Raw genomic sequence first — 20704 nt, forward strand, 5'->3', positions numbered from 1 at the left:
GGCCAGGGTTCGTATCCGACCTGTGGCTACTTGACTGCACGTCCTTGCCCACTCTCTCCCCATTCACTCTCCTGTCTATCAAATAAAGGCACAAAAAGCCCCAAAACACAATTTTTTTTTGAAAAAATAACTATTATACTATTTGATCTGAGATGAATGACAGTTTCAATAAAACACTGTATGATGTAAATACTCAAGTAAAGTAAACACATGGGGACTTATTGGTCAGAGAGCTGTTCTATGTCATTGGGATATACTACTGCTTAATAGACATTATGAAACAAGTTAACTTCAATGGATTCTTATATCCACGAGTCTTTCCAGAAGAAACAATACTGGCACCATAAAAGCAAGCCCAGTTCCATCTACATCCACCAGGTGTCATCTTCCTGTTATGTTTTCTGAATCAACTTTACAACGTCTTTTGGCAGCAAATGAAAGATGCATCTGCATTTGAATCACATTTCTGGGTGTCCAACCCTGTAGGTTTCAATGAAATGAAACATATGACAAATCCAAAGTGTTCAGATAAAAATACAAAATTACTCAAGGTAAAAATGTGAAGTTAAATTATTTGGCTCCAAATGTCAGCTGTTTTCACTTATTCAGTGCCAATGTCAAGAAAATGTTTTTTATCTGGTGAGCTGAACATTCTTACCCACATTACTAATGTACTGTACAGAAAGTTGTTGTTGCTAATCTGCAACTTTTGTATTTTAATTGGCTTTAACATGTAGTGTAATGAAAATATTCAGCTTTGTCACAAACCAGAATACATGACAAATATGGAAATAGAATTAAATGTATGTACTATCATTAAACATTTAAACCAGTACATAGGTTTATTCATTTAAAAAAAGACAATAAGGCTTAATCCAGAACTGCTTGAATTACTTTAGCTTTTAAAAAGGAAGGACATCGATTGATGTTATAAGAACAATTTCAGCGATACATTTTCAGCTTTTCCTTACAGACGTTACAAGTACATCCAACCATGTGTTCCTTTATTGTCTCATTTTCCCTTTGCACTTCTCCTGCTCTCTCTCCATCCCTGGAAGTTGTTCCTCCTTGTCTACATCTTGAGCCCTCTGTTGCACAATTTTCCATCTGTTACTTTTTCTCTGTCTTGCTTCACATTTGCCTTTCCTTCCCTCTTCACTGCGAACCTCCGCACACAGTTGCACAACACTGCAAGAGAGAAAGCTCCTCTTTTCTCCTGCAGATTTGATTGACAGCACCCCTTGCACACTCTTCAGTAAGTGTGTGTTTGTGGAAGGGAAGGGAGTTGTGCATGTGTCTTGGCATCAACCTGTGTCTTTTAGTCTAAGTCTAATTGCAGCATTTGGTCTTACTTCTGTGAGCCAGAAGTGCATGAGTGGAGACTCTTACACATACACACACTTTTTCTTATGTGTTTGTGATTGTGATTGTTAGTGTTTGAGTATTGTGTGTGTGTGTGTGTGTGTGTGTGTGTGTGTGTGTGTGTGTGTGTGTGTGTGTGTGTGTGTGTGTGTGTGAGAAAAAGAGAGAGAGAGAGAGAAAGAGAGAGAGAGAGAGAGAGAGAGAGAGAGAGAGAGAGTGTGCATGCACATGCATCTCAACTCCTCAGATGAATCAGTGTGAGAGCTCTTTCGCAACCTTTGGACTGATTTGGTTTCTCTGTTTTCTAAAAGCAGCATTCACGCACACACAAACACACACACACACACACACACACACACACACACACACACACACACACACACAGAAGGGTTGTGTGTTGACTTAAGAGTTAATGAATGGATGATTGAGGGCTGCAGGGGTTAGGGAAAGCAGTGCCGTGGAAACAACCCCTCTTTCCCAGGAAGGGAGTAAAGAACAAGAGTTAAAGACAAAGAAAGGGACAGAAAACAAGTGTCTCCAAGACAGAATGAAATTCAGATTGTGTGTGCAGAGAGCAGAGGGGGGCCGTGGGGCAAAACTACTTGAGGCAGAAGCTTTGTAAGAGCCAATAAAGCAAGTAGCATGTACTTGACAAGGACCCAAAGGGGAAGAGAGAGAGAGGGAGAGAAGCAGCTGTTGGAGGAGGAGAGTGAGACAAAGAGGGAGCAGGGGGCTGTCCTTACTTAGTCTTCAGTGTATGTGGGAGGAGGCACAGGGAGACCAAGAGAAAGAAGAGAGCAAGAAAGAGAAATAGCAAAAAGGGAGTGAGCAGTATGTTTGGTGTGTGAGTAGATAAATATACTTTGGAGAGTCTGTGAGGTTTTTGGAGAGTGTCCTCTTTACTGCAAAACTTTGGGCTCAGTGACCATGCAGCAGGGGTGGACTCTTCTTCCCTGGCTCCGTGCTCTCCTGCTGGGGCTGATGGGGCTCCTGGTCTGCAGCTCGGAGTTCCAGCATCACCGCTATGAGGATATGGTGAGAGCCCTGTTTGCAGTGCAGAGTGAGTGTCCCTACATCACTCGTATTTACAGCATCGGGCGCAGCGTGGAGGGGCGCCACCTCTACGTGCTGGAGATCAGTGACAACCCTGGCATCCATGAGCCATGTGAGTAACACCTGATTCAATGTTTGACAGATCAATAGATTAGGATTTTAAGTGTTTGCATGCAGACTAAAAATATTGCAAAACAGGTAACTATCCCTTCTATGCAATGAAACAGTACCAAATGATATAAGTAAGTATCTCATGAAAGGATTAGACCATAGAGCAACAATAAAGCCACAATAACTGAGTATACTTGACTAAAGTTGCATGAAAAAAATGTCCTTCCAATAGGCAGAAACTTTCAGCAGAACCTCTCATCGATCTGCAGTTATCTGCCTTGACCAGAGGTGTTAAGATTTCCCTCACTTTCTGCAAAAATGTAAAATATGCAACAGAGTGAGTAAGACTAGAAACTGATATTCAAATGTGTTTTGGTGTCACAGCTAATTAACTGAAAATGACCATGGGTTTCACATGCACAGGCCATTTGTTTTGCACTTCTTACTGATGTGAAGTGAGAGCATAGCTGGCAAGAGACAGCAGTCTGTGGGGGCTTTAGTTTTTTTCCCACAGGAGATGAAACGCAAGCTTTCCATGTAGCTTTCAGAAGCTGAATTACTGTGTGGCTTCATAGTGAGCAGGGAAAAAAGAGGAGCTTTCCCAAGCTGGCTTCTTTGATAAACATCAGTGGAACACTCAAAGTGAAACCCCAAAGCAAAAGAATTGCAAAACATCTGTGATTGATTTGATTTTTTTTTTTTTTTGCCATCCAACCGCTGACAACATGTGGGGTGTTATTCAAAGCTGAGCAGATGACACAGGAGTTCACTTCAAGTTAACATGTCTTTAACCCTGAACTCGCTCTGGCAAAATCTTTGCTTGTTTTCCCTCCTTTTCTCACCACCCAATTCAGCTTCCAGGTGTTTATCTTGCATATCAGTTGCTAATTTAAACACCACAATGTTCTCATAGTGTTTGTATTTAAAACAGGCCAAAAGGTCAGAAGAGATTTAAAGTGTTTTTTTCTGTTCTTTCATCTTTCATAGTAACTCTTTTTGGGGATAAAAAAAAGGATTGACAACTGCGGGAATGCTGCATTTTTATCATCATTTGCAGTCATAGGGGCTTCCTTCAAGAGAATTGAAGGATGTGCGCCTGTGCTGTTGCATGATGACCGAGGGTGAAAAACAGGAACTGTGCACTTCACTGAAGGGAGTGACCTCAGGTCTCGTCTGGGTCAGCCCCACTGCTATCTTTAGGAAGTTCATTTCATTCACATGCTGCTGAGTTTGTATGTGTGTGTTTCTGCCTATGTATGTGTGTGTGTGTGTGTGTGTGTGTGTGTGTGTGTGTGTGTGTGTGGCTGCATGCTAAAGCCAACACTGTTTTCTAAACGTGAGGCCAGTTGGATGTTACCTTGATAAAGAGGAGGTGAATGGTTGCACCCAAGTTGATATTTGGATGCTTGAAGAAATTAGTAAAGAATGTTTATGCACTTGGGTTAAATTGCTTGAGCCAACATATAAAAAAATCTCATCTCCAAAAATACATGAAGTTCTACTCATAAGCAAAGAAATACCTGTTACTGTATGTGCCATGTTTGAGGTATAACAGCCATATAGAGGGCACAATGTTCTGCAGTAGCTCTGTCAGCATCAGGGTTTTGAGGTCCTTGGTTCTATCAACACTCCAGCACCAGCAATGATTAATGAAGGGACCCTTGGGAGAAGGGAACCTTATACAGAGAGAGAGAGACTGTTTGGATAGGTGGCTCACCCAATCAGTGACAGATAGCCATAGGAATGCAAGATGACCTTATCCAAATAATTCAATCAGTGGTAATCAGAATCACTACCCAGAGTTCACCTTTGACATGACTTAAGCTACCCTATAAAAAATTTAAAAAAATTGGGAGTGACGTGTATTACAATTCGTTTTGAGGTTTTGAAACCTTTATATTTAAAAGTTGAACCCATACACAATAAAACGGGCAACATTGCTCATTCAACACAGAAAGGACTAAAAGATACAGCCTTACTCAGTCTGTTATTGCCAGTTGCTCTATACTGTAGGTAGCTAATGCTAGGTTTTGGGGAATGCTCAATAAAGTCTCCTGGACTTGTTTTTTAGAAAGGGTATTTTGTTTAACCTAGTGTGGAACCAGAGATAGCTGCTAATAAATTGCCAAAATGCCACCAGATTGGAAATGAAAAAAAAAAAAAAAGGTTTGCAATGTCAGTTACCAGAGTTTTTAATACCCCGAGGCTAGCTAAAGGCTAAACTAGCCTTTAGTAAACTAGCTAGCATTACACACCAAAATCACAAAACTCTTGTGCAAAACCTGATTTAAGAAAATCTCAATAAATGGAAATGCAATCTGGTATAATGCTGTAAATATCATTTTTACTTTTGACCAGAACAATTCAATTACGATTTTTGTGTATTCACTTTAAATTTTAATCTGGTAATACTTTATATAATGACACAATGGCTCATAGAAAATCTCTTGTCTTGGCTCAGGTTCAATTTGAAAAATCCCTTTCACTTGAGTCAACTGTTAATGCATATGTTACAGTGTATGGTTTGTATGTGTGTGCATGCTCAGGCAGTCATTTCAAATGTCACGCTTGGCAGACCTGTGCAACCTTTTGACCTTTATGTCCCCCTTCACCTCTTCACTTCCTCCTCAGTGGAGCCGGAGTTCAAGTACGTCGGGAACATGCATGGCAACGAAGTGCTGGGCCGTGAGCTCCTCATTAAGCTTTCCCAGTTCCTGTGCGAGGAGTACCGGGCCGGAAACCAACGGATCACAAGACTGATCCATGACACCCGCATCCACATCCTGCCCTCCATGAACCCTGATGGCTATGAGGTGGCTGCCAGACAGGTAATGTGCACCCTGAAAATAAATGTAAGCTGGAGGCATTGAGAACAAAAAAGAGCAACGTTTCCCATGCTTTAGCTAGAACAATCATTAATCAACTTGGAGAAAGGCATTTCCACTGACTGTGTTCTTGCCTGTGGAAATGACATGTAAAGTTCCTTCGGAGTAATACTAACACAAGGACAGTATCCACTAACCAGCAGTCTTAAACTTACAGTTCCTTCTTTTGAAAATAAATCTTTCACGGTTTGCTAATGTCTGTAATAATCCCATCTGCTCACCATGAGAACCCCTATTTTTACCTTTGGGGAGTAATTATAAGGATCCTAAAAAACAGACATACAGTACATGCAATCCCCTTTAAAAACAAACACATACACACAATCTTTTAGAGACTAATTATATGTCTTGAGGAAGCAATTTGCACATGACAGTGTCTCTATTTGCTACTCAGACAACACATTCACACAGCACTGTAATTTATTGCATCAACAGATGTTGAGATGCAGTAGAGTCATCCCAACAGAAACAGGAAGGCAGCTCCATTTACCAGCATCCACAATGTCCAAGTGTGGATGTAGGGTACTGATTTTGTTAACAACACATTGTTTTATACTCATAGCATCCGAAGATGCAACTATACAAGAGACCACAGCCATGTTGTCAGCTTTTTACAGTGCATCTACTTAGACACTGTGGTGCTTTGAGCTTAGAGCTAACCTTCAGAATGCATTTAGTGATAATGTTTTTAAAAAGTTGATGTTAAGCAGGTTTCATTATATTAGGGTGACCATATTTTGATTTCCAAAAAAGAGGACACTCATGAGACACAAATTCAGACAGGCTTCTCAGAGGTCTATGATCATGATTTATTATGCCTCAATGGTGCAAATGTAACTTCTGTAATGAAATATGTAACTACCTCACAAAATAATAGCTCTCTTTTCAAATAAGCAATGTGAAAATATGAACTCTTTGTGTTAGAAAATCCAGCTTTTAATATATACCTTTTCAAGGTAACAAGATAAATAATAAATTAGAAAAAATGCTCATAAAATACTTTTTTTTTGTCTTAATCATCCTGCTTTTCTTCTTCATCCTCCTTGTCTACCCATCCATATTTTCTGCAGAACTGGTCTTTCCCAGCAGTTTCCAGTTGCTCAACAAATAAGCGTAAAAGTCTTTGCAAGACATCTCTTTGCTGTTGCTGTGTAGTTGCTGTAGTGTTTTACAGTGTTTTTGTAGTTCATCTGTGAAGCTGCGCCTACGCTTCGGCATTTTGCTCCGCTGCCTGCTCTATTGCCGCTGTCTGCTGTTCCCTGTGCACGTGCACGTCGCAGAGCCGCCCACAAAGCAGCCTCTCGAGAATTACGTCACGCAACGAAGTAGCTACCGTAGTATTTTGCGCCGGTCAATTTAAGTACAAACTTGATGGTTCCATGAAAGACAGTGAACCCCGGACAATTTCATGATTTTATAAAACGCCCCGGACAGGATGTAAAAAGTGGACATGTCCGGGCAAAAGAGCACGTTTGGTCACCCTACATGATATTTGCCTTGTTCCCATAAATCTGGGAATCAGGAGTGAAGACAATGTTTAATTACCTTAAAACTGGCAGCAGTGTGCGCCTCTAGTGGATGCAGAAAGAAGTATGAAAGCAGATGAGAAAATCAACTTTTCTTGGTGGTTGAAATAGTGATTAATTAATTAACAATAGTTCATTATCATTGAGTTGATGATCAGTAGTTTAAAGCTTTTTTTTAATGAGCATGTTGTGGCATGTCATGATGACGTTCCTGTTAGCCTCTCAAAGCCTGTTTCTTCACGATCACATTTTAGCATGGTAGAATGGTAACTTTTTCTACTTACTAAATACACATTAAAAGTGGAGGGCTTTATCTGAAACCACAAACTAAATGTGTGCCTACTACAAGTGTGCATACTCAAACAGTACATACTGCCTTTAAGTGCTGATGCAATGGTGAAAGTTAAGGGATCACCAAAGACATCATGATTTATCCTGTTTGTGCCAATTTTCACGCCAATATGGAAAATGGGCTCGAGCTTCTATGTGGTTTTCTAGTCTTCTGACGCAGGTCACAACTACCGTACCTATTCACACACATTCAAACACTGATGGTACACATTTATAGGCCGCCCCTATATCCTAGATACATTTGGAGAAAGTTCAACAAATACATGAAACCTACTGTATAATGCTTGTCATTCTTGACCAAACACTTTTCATTGTTCTCAAAACATATTCTAGGAGTCTCTTGTCATCCTCGCTTGTTTATAGTCTAAACATCCTTTAAAGGTTTGGGAAGTTTTGAAGTTTGGATTCCTAAAAAACAAGTGAATCATTGTGAAGGAAAGGTTATATCCAGAAAAAACCCTGCTACAAATAATTCACTGTTAATACGCTCAGTAGATCACATAAACCAGTTTTCCTTCTCTGCTTCCAAGCAATGTGAACTCACAACTTAAAAAGCTCTAAGCCAGCGCTGAAAACCCAAGACCCCAAAACGAATGATTGATGTTTTGTGGACAGGGTCCAGAGTTCAACGGCTACCTGGTGGGCAGAGGAAATTCAAGAGACATTGATCTTAACCGGAACTTTCCAGACCTGAACGCCCTCATGTACTACTACGAGAAGACCAATGGACGAAACCACCACTTGCCCCTGCCCGACAACTGGGAGCAGCAGGTCAGTGCTGAAAAAACACACACAACCGCCCTTATCTTTCTGTATGTGCTTGTGCATAATTATTCATGTATGTGCCTGTGTGGGTAGGAAAGGAAGAAGGGGGGAGTAGATGGATGAGTACATGTCTCATGCTTGTGTGAGTGTGTTTAATGTTTAAATATGTGGCAATAATGAGCAACTGTTTCATAGATGACTGGTCTTGGCTTTAGAGATGTTGACATAGAGATTTTTGTACTGGATCAGATTCCACTGAAAATAACTGAAGTAAAAGACCCTGCATATGAACTTCAATAACAAGTAGGAAAAGAAAATGGCTCAGTAGATATTTTGTTCGTGTTGTATATGTTCATGTGCTTGTACAGGTTGACCTTTCTGGATGGGTGTGTTTGCTGTAATAACCTAAACCTCCTCACACACACTGTTTGCCCTCTGGGTCAAACCTCCTGGCAACTCTCCTTTGTCTTTCCATCATGAAACAACGGTGCATAAGTGCAGCCTTACTCATTTCAAATTTGAGAGTTTAACAGGAGCTTTGTTCACAATGTAGTTTAAAAAAGAAGTTTTGACTATTTTAATAGCAGTTTTCTGTTGTTGTAAATTGTAAAAATTAAATCAGAGCAAGGCGTATTGAATAAGAATTCTTACGAATAGCAGGATAGTGATGGTGCTGTACATGAAGACTTTAAGCTTCAGCTAAACATTTTTGTCTTTCTCACACCACCATGACAGTCCGAAATGACCTACTCTGTGGTCTCAGAGTGTACATGTTACCTGCGAGCTTCATATGAGACTGCACGTAACCGCACATAGCATACAACACAGGTCTAGATATGATGAATAGAATACTTTTTTTTTTTTAAATAAAGGTTCAGATTCTTAGAACATTTTCAGATTTTTGTAAAATATTGAAGAGTTTGATCCATAAACTAAGGTACTAACTTAGAAGTATAAGAACATTAAATTGCAACACGGTTGTTATAAAAACCTACTACATACTGTAAGAACACTTACCTAGCTATATTCCAACACTGTGGCTTTTATCAACTTTTGAAAATACATTAAATCATATTTTACAGAGGCCTATAAACAAGTGGCCCTGTTGGATAGTTTTCACTGTTTGATACTTTTGGCAACTTACTGACACTCTGTGATCCTTGAAATATTTCAAACTTGGCAACAACAAACTTAGTGCTCTGAATAGCCAGGTACTGTACATGTAACAGCATGCACTAGCCATTCAAACTATAAGAAGCTGGGTGGAGGAGTAAACTGAACCAATCATTCAAAGAAATACTCAGATGTGTTGCACGTGGCTCAATTTTGCATGTAGTTGACCAGCTGCTGTAAACACATTTCTGTTCCAGTGAACTCTAAACTGTGCACTACAGTATGTCAGCTCACTGAGGTCTATAGGTGAAAAAAAAGGGAAGGATGAAAGTGTGTGCTGTCAAACTACTGCTAATATCTAACCGAGGAGATTATTTGAAATATTAAGGTCAGGTCCTTGGGGAAGTTCCGTCTGCAGCTGTCATATCTTCAGCAGACACTAAAGAAGCGTCTGCTCCCACGGCTGATTTTCATGAAGGTTTCGCTCTCAAATTGACTTGCACATTGGTTGATTGGTACAGACTGTCTTTGCTTAACAGATTAAGCAAATGACTGTGACTTTACTTTTACTCTTACATGTTCAATGACATCATCAATAAAAGCCTGATGTAATGGATTCAGCCAGCATTTCCATTCAGCAGAAAAAGACAAGAATAATCAACAATCATGTGGAACAATTAATAATATTTATACGTATCACAACAGTGTAAAAATAAGTATCTATTTTACCCGTTTTTTCTTAACAAATAACCTCAGTGAAAGACCCAAACGCATTGAAATAGGTGCTACAAAGGAGTGCTTTATAACCACAGAAACCACAACATTGAGCCTCTACGGATGAACATGTTCTTTCAAAATAACTCGGACTGTTTTCAGTAGAATTTGGCGAGGATTATGACATTGTAAAGGAGTCACGGCAGAGCTTATAGTTAAATATCAATAAAATGTGTATTACAAGTGAGTTAACACCATTGGTTTGTAGTTTTTCCTATTTATTTGATCCTCAGTTGGCTGATTTGTTGAGAGAGCTAAAACGTTGGTCTTCCCAGGCTGGCTGTGTACCCACATGACTGCCTCCTGGAAGGCCAACACAAAAGAGTAACTGTGCCACTGTTACAGATACTTCATTCATGCCTCTCAGGAATACATTCTCACAGGCTACATGAGGCTACACACACATGTGCAAACTATGCTACATTTTGATTAGCTGCATGGCTGATGGTGCCTCATGCCGAGGAATGAGTCTGTTTCTCGGTTTCTCGCCTTAGCATGATAGAAACAGCTCCATGCCAAGTCAGACAGAGACAGAAATGTGCATGTGCATGATCTCTAAAAGAAAAACAAATGTTTCACCACCTGCAGACAGAAGGGTCTGTTCTAAGCCCTGCATACCACATTTTTACATCCTGTATAGAACGCCATGATAACCATTTGTTTGTCCTCCCAGCCAACCTTGAAATAGTTATCTATAAGCCGCTAAGAGATTTCAAATGGGCAGATTTCTGTATGTTTGTTTTTAAGATGACACGGTTCACTCAATTGTTTGAGTTGACATGCTTATCTGTGTGTATATGTACATTTGTGTGTCTGTCCTTCATATGCAATCCTACACCATAGTGACAACTCTGACTTCAAAGCTTGTTCATGTGTATATATAGATTCACAGACAATAAACACCTTAATACAGAAGGTCAGCTTCTTGGTTACCAAGGCCGCATTCATAGCCAGTAGCCTAGATTGTCCTCCAGCTGGACCAGACTGTGTTTATTGTCCTGCATACCTCATTCAAGGAGAGGTATAATTCATTGCCTCCATGTGTGATATATGGCTTGGATCATGTGAGAAGAGTTAGTGCTGACAGAGACAATAAAAGGCAGCCTGACCTGGGATTGATAGGTTTGAGATTTTTTTTTTTTTAATACTGCATTCGAATGTGAGATGCCAAAGAACTGTCAGTAAGAAGACAGGGATGTAACATCATCTTGATGACTGATCGTTTTTCCTCAATAAACGTTGAAAGACCAGAAACAAAGAGTATTTAGAGACTAGATAAAATGAGATGCCTTAAAATTGTTTGCCCATCATTACCTTGCATTCAAAAGTGAGAATCAGGGGCAAAGTTACAGAAAAATGTGCGCACAGTAAAGCAGGGAAAATAAGAATTTGTCAAGATAACAGGCCAAGTAGAAGAGCCAGATTTTCTAGGTAAAAGGAAAACCAGATGTGGTAAATCCATGGATGGTGTTAAGGGAATGTCTGGGATGAAGTGAAGGTCAGGTGCATTATCAATAACCAGACAATACACAGAACATCTGACAAGAACTTAAAGTGTTTGTACAGTTCAATTTGAGGATCAGGAGGAATCTGTGGACTTTACAGAAAATCTTTTCCAGTACCTGAATAAACCATACAACATGAGTTGACTTTATTTTTGTCTTTGTAGAAGTTGGCTTCACAGCAATGACATATCACATTGCTGCAGTTTAGTTTAAAAAGACTTTAAAGCAGCTTTCGTTAAATTTTTTTTTAAAAAAGCCTGTTGTTTAAAGCAGTAAAGCAGAGTTAACAACCTTTTTCCTCGGTGCCCAAGTTTTTGATTCTAAGAAATGCTGAGATCCCAAAGGAACAAAACAAAAAAAAATGATACAGTGCTGACAAAAAATAATATTTTATTTTTTCATTATAACCAGAAATATAGGTGTAGTTAAAACATCTTTGAATAAATTATTTAAAAAGTGGGTTAACATTGTTTAGTCAATATGCGTAAATGTAATTTTTACCACTTAGGAGCAAACAGAGCCTTGGCCCCCCCAGGGATCTTTGGCCCCTCCTGGCGAGGACCCAAGGTTGGAAACCCTTTAGTTTACCAAGACAGACTAAAAGCAATGATATTAAACGAGTATAGAGTCAGTAGTATAATATAGATAAACAATAAAGAGCTCTGGCCTAAAGGTAATACTCGTGTTAGCTCAAGTTAGAAATTTGTATAAGAAGGAAAAAATGGTATTAGAGCAACTTCATTGTGTTTATAATGTGCTGACGTTACACAAGAGCTGAGTGTTCGTGCTCACTTTATATCCATCTCTTTTACTGTCATCCACAGGTTGAACCAGAGACTTTGGCGGTCATAAAATGGATGCAAAACTACAATTTTATCCTGTCGGCCAACCTTCACGGAGGAGCTGTCGTAGCTAACTACCCATTTGACAAGTCGAGAGATCCGAGAATTCGAGGCAGGACCACGTATGCAGCCACTCCTGATGACAAAGTCTTCAGAAAGGTGTGTTACAGATTAAAGGTTATTTCCAGATTCTAAACACACACGTCACTTTATATTGTGTGTTTAAAAAAATCTGTGTGTAATGACAGTTGGCAAGGACGTACTCATATGCTCACAGCTGGATGCACAAGGGTTGGAACTGCGGGGACTTTTTTGATGAGGGCATCACCAATGGGGCCAGCTGGTACTCTTTATCCAAAGGTAAGCAATCTAAAGAATTGTCTAAAGAATTCTGCATTGTCTTACAATGTTTAATAGTGTCCCTAAATCTCCAGTTTATTTAGTTAAAATACACAAATTAATGACTCAAAGTAGCTGTTTCTTGTGACTTGTTGTTTTTGGTTGATTCTAAAATTCTGCTTGTAAATTTTCACCTTTGAAAGTCCATTTGCTGCTGTGGGTTAGCATTTTTTTGTAGGCTAATTTACCAGTTAGCATCAAGCATTGTTTTCTGAACAAAAAAAGCCAATTTGATACTTATGTTGGACAGAAAAAAATCTCATTGTCAAACTCAGATGATTAGATTTACTTACTTTGTTCAGAAAGATAATCTTAACAAATGAACAACACTTTTATGTTTTGAAAGCCCAAGTGAAAGGCTAACATCAGGCTACAAGCAGAGTACATGTCAGGTCTTCACTTCAGTGACCACACAGTTAGATTCTCACTGTTTTGTTCCAGGTATGGTGAAATGGACACCATTATTTCATCTGTGCTCTGTTTGAAATATTAAGCTTATCCAAGTAGCCAGTAGATTTAGACTCACAACATGGACCTTTTACACTTAGGTTTACACTTTGGTTTCACAATATGGATTTGATGAACTATGTCATGAAAAGTCATGACAGTGAAGTCGATCAGGGAGCTCATCTAAGTTTGTACTAGAAAATATCTTGTCGTTCCACAGACTGACAAAGCCACCTGCAGCTGACTTAGACTTAGACAATATTCGGTTTAGTGTGAATGCACCCTTAAACGTGTAGGACATGCCTGGTACGATTTGCAAAGCACTCATACCTACTGTGGTCATGAACTCTGTGACTCCTTCTGTGGCCTCTGCAGAGGCCCTGCTTCTCCACAGGCAAGGCAGGCAACTGCTTGGGGCCCTGGGCCAGTAGGGGGCCCCTAAGGACTGACAAACTTTCAAACCACAGACAGCATTGCCTCAAATGGTGCACATTTTGACATCACTCAATTTAAATGCCCTGCTAACTGTAACAGCATTATTACATATATAAGGGGCCACCAATGCACCTTTTCCTAGGTTCCCAACAGACACTAGACACTCTTCTTTACTGTCCTGACTTTGACCTCTTCATCTTTTAGTCCTACACCAACAGCTGCAGCTCCAGTGACCCCTCAAATTAGCTGCATGATGTAACCAGTGGATATCCAGACAATAGATAATAGGAGATATCCTTGTTAGGACTTTCCTTTCATTGTGCTGGTCATTATTTATGATCCAACAAGCAACTTGAGATCCCCAGTGTGCATTTTTCTCTTAAAAATTGTTAAAAACCACATAAAAACAGAGTTTTTCGGCAATAATATGAGGACATCAATTGTCAACGTTTGGACTGGAAATCTGCTTTTGTCACAGGACTTGTTACACATTCACACACATATCAGCTCCAATTTCAAGAAGTCTTATATACGGCAGCTACACTGTACTGAGCAGTGCATCATTTTAACAAGATGTCATTGTTGATTACAGTTGGTGCTCACTGGGACACACACACACACACACACACACACACACACACACACACACACACACAGAGTTTGGATTTAGAAAAGACATTCTCAACATATGCAAATATCCTTTTGTAGGTAGTAATCCTAAACTGTAGATATTAATGGACTAAGCCTGAGTGACATCACCTATCTGTTACTGCAGGGAAAGCCCATTGATGGCTGTCGCCACGCTGGAAATGCTTCCTCAACCTAACTTCCTGTCAACCTAAAGAAGGATTTTTGGAGGGGATGTCACATACACAGTGGACACTCAGCAGGATTTTGCACTTGGATCTTGTTTTTTCAACACTTGAGGTTGCTGCTTGATAATAATTAGAAGCTACAATAATGTGACATAAGATGATAGCCAATAGATTTTAAGATTCTGTTCAAACTTAATGGGTTACAGTATAGTATGTTTGTAAAGGTTACAAGTGTTCAAGCCAACAACGCTCTTGTTGCTTTACTTTAACAAATGAAATGTGTAGATACAGTTTTTCTTCTCGGTCTTGTGTGTCTGCCAGTATGCCTGGTCTCGCTGCTTGTAAAAACATTGTGCATCTTATGCCAATAATAATAAATACGTCAAGGCAGTTAAAATTTTTCTCATAAAATAACTTGAAGTAAATTTTCTTTGTATTAGGTTCTGGTTTAATTTTGTGTTATATGAATTTACTGTTAAGTCCCAGTCCCCACAAACCTTTATTTGATTTAGTAGTAAAAACGGAAAAAAATGTCAATGACTTGTCAGAAGCTACAGTGCACCAAATTCTTTAAAACAGTCTGGGCATGTTTTCAGCTTCGGAACAGTTAATCTATAACACCAACAATAACAGTATGCACCTCTTTGATCTGTGAATCCTGGTCAGGGCTGGTCTGGATCATGTCAAAAAAAAAAAGAAAATCCTTTGAGCTTTTTTGGTTGAGTCATGAAAGCTTTAGAATTAGTCAAAAACGCTTGGCAGTCACATTTAGTAGGAGCACGTTATGTTTGTTTTAACAAGTAGCTCCAAAAGTTACGTCATGGTCTATGAGGTTACATTTGAACTTTCCCTCCCTTGTTTGGCCACATATGAAAAGTAGTTTATTGCAAAGTTGCGAATCCGAAAACATATAAAAAAGGCTCATTATCAGTTCATCTAAAATACTTTCTTGAATGTTTTTCAAAACAGCAAAATGCAGTGGGTTGCACAAATATATGCTAAACTGTAACAAAAACTGAGGAAAACCTGGAATCAGATTTGATTTCTAAATAAGTCTGAAATGACAAATCACATCAACTCTTCAAAACTCTAAAATGCCCCGTTATAGGAAAACCAAGGTTTCACAAAACAACACAGGAAGAAGCCATCAAATTGTGCGGACTATCCATGAAATCAAAGATAAAGTGTCCTTTTCTGTGTGTTTTAGGCATGCAGGACTTCAACTACCTGTACAGCAACTGTTTCGAGATCACCCTGGAACTCAGCTGTGACAAGTTCCCTTCAGCGTCTGCGTTGCCCAGAGAATGGCTTGGAAACCGTGAAGCACTGGTTTCATACCTTGAACAGGTCAAAGCGCAAAATATACACACTCTAACTTTTTTTCTTCCAAAAGCACAGGTATATCGTTTCCAAGCTAGCAGCAACCACTAAGTCATGAGTTTTATGTCCTTTTTACGTGTTGTCTTACTTTCCCTGGATATATAAACTTTAAAGAGGGTGCGTGAAATATAGTGAAATAAAAGTTTACTGACTCTTACCTTCTGCCAATCATTATAAAAGGTCTAGCTTTAAGAACTAAATCTCCTTCAACCTTAATTCTCAGAGTGCCAATAAACACATACATGTATTTCACTTATTAATGGCAGGAATAACTTTTCTGTGATGATGATTGATCAAACCAGATTAACAGAGTTTGTAATTACTGATCTGTTCCTGTTTACTGTTTGAGTGTTTTAGGCCCTATAGCCTTAATGTTTGGAGACTTACATATACAAATGTGTTATATGTATATAACGGGCTGCGGTGAGGAACTTTTCCTTAATTGGATGGACAGATCAAGAGAAACAGGAAATGTTTGGAACAGAGAGTGGACAATGAGAACTGTAGATGCTGTTCATCTCAACACATGTAAAAAACAAAGGCTTAAAAAATTAGTGACAGTAATATTTTAAACTCAAGAGTAACTGAAATGTTAACATTTTTTGTACCTTTTTGTTTATTTTATACAGGTGCATCATGGGATAAAAGGCATAGTTTATGATGAAAACAACAACCCTGTTGGCAATGCAGAGATCTCAGTGGTTGGAGTCAACCATGATGTGACCAGCGGTGAGATTGGAGTCTGTTTATTGTAATACAGATGTGGTTGTTTTACAGCTGTGGTTACTCTTTTCATGGTGTGTTTTGATTTTTTATACTGAAATGTTAAGAAGTTAAGGGAGTGGTAAATTTAGGGCTTGTCTTAAATTATCTTTTGATGTCTTGGCTCTTCGAAAACCTGTCGTCCTACAGACATTAAAATCAAAGAAAGCAGGCTTGTTCTGCGACTGAGAAAGGTTTAGCTCCTAACAATGTGGATAAATAGTCTGTTGGAAACTGGAAACTTCTAAAGCCATTTACACTGGAAAGAAAAATGCCACCCTCTAATGGGCAATGGAGGTATTACATTTTAAAAAATATTTAAAGACATATACACTACTTTTTTTTTCATGAATGAATTTACTCTTCAATACTGATTTTCTTGTAGTTATTATAGTTTTATGAAGCTTTAGACAGTACCACAATTAAGAAGGAAATATTGTTTTGTTGTATATTTTCTATCTGATTAATAATGAACTTCTTAACTTAAACTCTTGGATGTTACATTTTCATATTGTGAATTACACCAACTTACATCACACATAATGGATCATGTTTGCGTAACATATTACTTTAGCTTCGATTCAGATCTGAGTACAGTTTCCACATCTATTAAAATTGCTACTTTTATTTATTATAAGATGAAGGACCTGATGCATTGTTACTAAGATTTTAAACGCAAACAGTAGTAAGTAAGTAAATTTTATTTATATAGCACCTTTCACAGACAAAGGCCACAAAGTACTTCACAAACATAGTTTAAAACATCACACACAATATGAAAGGCCAAGACAATACAAAATCATAGCAGGCCAAAAGTAGCTAATTAAAAGCATAGAAGTGTCTTCAGTTTGCTCTTAAAGTTGTCAACTGAGTCAATTGAATGCAACGAGTGCGGTAGTTCATTCCAGAGCTTAAATGTATGATTTGATGTCTAACTTCTGACCTATTTCAAGGAGTGGACGGCGACTATTTCAGACTTCTGTTACCAGGCACCTACACAGTGACAGCATCTGCTCCGGGCTACGTCGCCTCCACCAGCACAGTCACAGTGGGGCCAGCTGAGGCCATACAGGTGTGTGTTTTTAGTATAAACAAGCTGTCTTAAAAAAGGAGTATAAAAGCAGATTAAGTCATTTCAAACAGAAGATGCAGGTTTAAATACACCTTTCGGGTCTTGTTTGTTTGAATAGTTTGTTGTTGTGGCTTTGAGCTCTCACACCTTGTTGTTCATGTCTTCCCTCACAGCTTCATTTTTACTTGAAAACGGCACCAAAACAAAACCTGAAAGGGAAGCACCACAACGGCAAGAAGAACCTCTCATCTCCCAAGTCCCCCTTAAAGCTCGGGCCTAGATGAGGCGTAGTCTAAAATGAACAAACTTACATTAATACACAATTACTGAGAATCCGACACGAAACACACCAGCACACGCACACACGCACACACACACACACACACACACACACACACGCACACACACAAACACACACACGCACATTTTGGAAAAGATAATTGACCGTTAAAGAAGTATGTTATTTTTTCGTTGTAGTCCTATGATGTATTTCATTTTGTGTTTTTGTTTGTTTTGTTTGATAATCGGTCTGTCTGATGTATTTATGTAACAGAGTTGTTTTGTATGAACACAGCTATACTGTATTTTCTATTTCTGATTTATATAATTTGTTGACAATTGAAAGTGAAATAAAGGATGCATCAGTTGTTAATATATTATTTCTGCTTTGGTTTTACTCTTAATTGACTAAAAAAACAGTTCTTGCACTAAAGTGATAAAAAATAAAAATCAATGACACTTTATTTCTAGCATAAATAAATAAATAATAACATTATAGGAGACATAACAGGAAATAAATAAATATAAAAGTAAAATAATAAAAAAAAAAAAAAAAATCTTAATAGATATAATGCATCCCAAAGACTCAGAAGAGGGTTTTTTTTTTTTTTTTTTACAGATTTATGATGATTTAAAAACACTCCACTGCAATTATTATCATTTGGACTAAAGAGTTTAATTGATAGGATAATGATAATATAATAATAAAAAGTGTCATTATAATAATTGTTATTATTATTATTCCTTTTCATACTATTATTTTCAAATTATTCAGAGGTTTTTATTGACAACTGGAGATAATTATTCCTGGAACATGTGTTAAAGTAAAGTGTCAGGCCTCTCACTACCAACAGAGAACAGTAGATGTCACTGCTGTATAAAATAGATTTATTCATTGATCAATCATCTAAAATGTTAATAAAAGTTGTTATTTGACAAAAAAAGGAGTATATCTGCAACTTCCCAGTGCTATTTAGGTGGAGATGTGAGGTTTCTTCTGATGTAAACAATGTTTATGTAGAAAAATGTATAATGTATCTTAAATTACAATTTAACTACTGTAAGCAACTGAGATCAGTGAACATCAAACCCACAGTCAAACAAAAATCCTAAGTCATTCAGTTTCTGACATCAGTTCAACAAGCAGTCCAGTAAACCTCAAATAACGAGCACAATAATTTCCTTTTTCTTCCAGCTCTGACTCTGTCACAGCTGATCTTTCTCAGATCAGACACAATTGGGTAATTGTACGTCAGCCAAATGTATTCTCTGCCCACAGAGCATTATAGTGATGATCAACTGGCAGCAAATCCTGAAAGACAACAACAGACCCACATACTGGCCTTGAATGAAAGTGGTCACTGTGAGAGAAGACAAAGCCAACGTTCATACACAGACACTGATCTGGAGTTTTCTCAGCTGTAGTAGTGTGCGAATGTGGTGTGTGTGTGTGTGTGTGTGTGTGTGTGTGTGTGTGTGTGTGTGTATATGTGTGTGTATGTGTGAGAGAGGCGGTATGCACTTGTATTGATGTGCAAGTAGCTCGCCTAAAGTGGCGTCAATGAAGCCCACCAGTAATCCTACAGTGTCACACATCTCTTACAACAACTCACGCATATTCATTGACTCAGAGTTCATGGTGGGATTCTATAAACCTGGGGGAGGCCTTCTCAGAAATGACAAAACACCACTCTAAAACTGATGGGGAAAAAAACAGATGACATTTGGAGAAAGACTGAAGTAATTGGAGATTGAGGATACACTGACATGATGACATCGATCATTAATATGTTAAGAGATGCAATTGATTAAGTCAATGATTATTTCCACCCAGTCAATAAAAAACACAGGAAGTGGCAAAGAAGAAGTTAATGATTGTTTAATAAACAATTGAGAGGTAAGATCAGTGGTGTAGTGTAGGGTATACACAGGTATACACAGGTATACAGAGTATACCAACTTATTTTTCTGTTTCCATAAAGTAAATACGTTTCTAAATCTCCTCTGGTTCACGCCATTGATTGATTGACGATATTCAGTAGTATGCTACATTTTGTTCCTATTGGATAGTAAAGGGATGACTCTCCCAACTCTGTCTCTTATTTGCAAGTACACGCTGACTAAATCTACAAGACTGGTCTTGCATGTTAGTGTTTATAACAGAGGTCATTTATCCTCTGCTGGACGGACATTCAAAAAAACATATTATGGGTAAAAATGAAGAGTGTACTTTGTCGGGCACCACCACACAACTGGGTAAGATCCTACAATAACAGTACACAAGAATGAACTTTGTTAAATTAGATATATACAGAATAGGCTGGCGTTAGTACACACTGCTTCTTTATGGTCTGCAAAGACAAATATTGATTACTTTGTTATTATTATTTTTAGTTCCTGTAATTGCAGACACCAGGTTCAGGTAACTTGGTATGTTTTCTTACTTAGTGACATCAAAACAAAACAAAACAGCCTTTGTTTGTTTTTTTAGTGATATGCTTTCCTGTTTAAAACAAGCAGGATGTGATTTTCTTCAGAAAACATAACTTACACCTTTCAAGGCAAGAGCAACAAAGAGATGACCTGCTGTGTCCACAAGATGAGCAAAATCAACTAGAATTCAAAGCTCATCATGGGAGGTTCAACATTAAGTTAAAAGTATTACATATACAAAGTAAATAAAGTATACATATAGATTGTATAATACATAGGTTATTGATGAAGTTAACTTCAGTAAGTTTATTTGAGTTTTATTAAGGCTGGTTGTTGGTTCTGATAAAAATTGGATTCAAGGTTAACAAAAGCTGCACTCACATGAGATGATGTTT

At 38.3% G+C, this 20704-nt stretch overlaps 1 protein-coding gene across 1 annotated transcript; it reads left to right on the forward strand.

Moving 5' to 3' along the window:
- The first annotated feature begins 2096 nt into the window (after positions 1 to 2096).
- Positions 2097 to 18251, forward strand: cpn1 (carboxypeptidase N, polypeptide 1). Its single transcript, XM_079333901.1, has 9 exons — positions 2097 to 2527; positions 5158 to 5354; positions 7904 to 8059; positions 12270 to 12446; positions 12536 to 12647; positions 15591 to 15730; positions 16393 to 16492; positions 17479 to 17597; positions 17771 to 18251. The coding sequence occupies exons 1-9, from the start codon at positions 2290 to 2292 to the stop codon at positions 17879 to 17881; spliced, it is 1350 nt and encodes a 449-aa protein (XP_079190027.1). The 5' UTR covers positions 2097 to 2289; the 3' UTR covers positions 17882 to 18251.
- The last annotated feature ends 2453 nt before the right edge of the window (positions 18252 to 20704 follow it).

This window comes from Symphodus melops (genome assembly GCF_947650265.1).
Source record: "Symphodus melops genome assembly, chromosome: 21".
Lineage (NCBI taxonomy): Eukaryota > Metazoa > Chordata > Actinopteri > Labriformes > Labridae > Symphodus > Symphodus melops.

Bases quoted from the DNA above. Each gene is read 5' to 3' on its own strand.
- cpn1 (XM_079333901.1), top strand. From the start codon at position 2,290: ATGCAGCAGGGGTGGACTCTTCTTCCCTGGCTCCGTGCTCTCCTGCTG. The intron at 2,528-5,157 runs GTGAGTAACACC...CTTCCTCCTCAG, and splicing joins CCCTGGCATCCATGAGCCAT to TGGAGCCGGAGTTCAAGTAC. The intron at 12,648-15,590 runs GTAAGCAATCTA...TGTGTGTTTTAG, and splicing joins CTGGTACTCTTTATCCAAAG to GCATGCAGGACTTCAACTAC.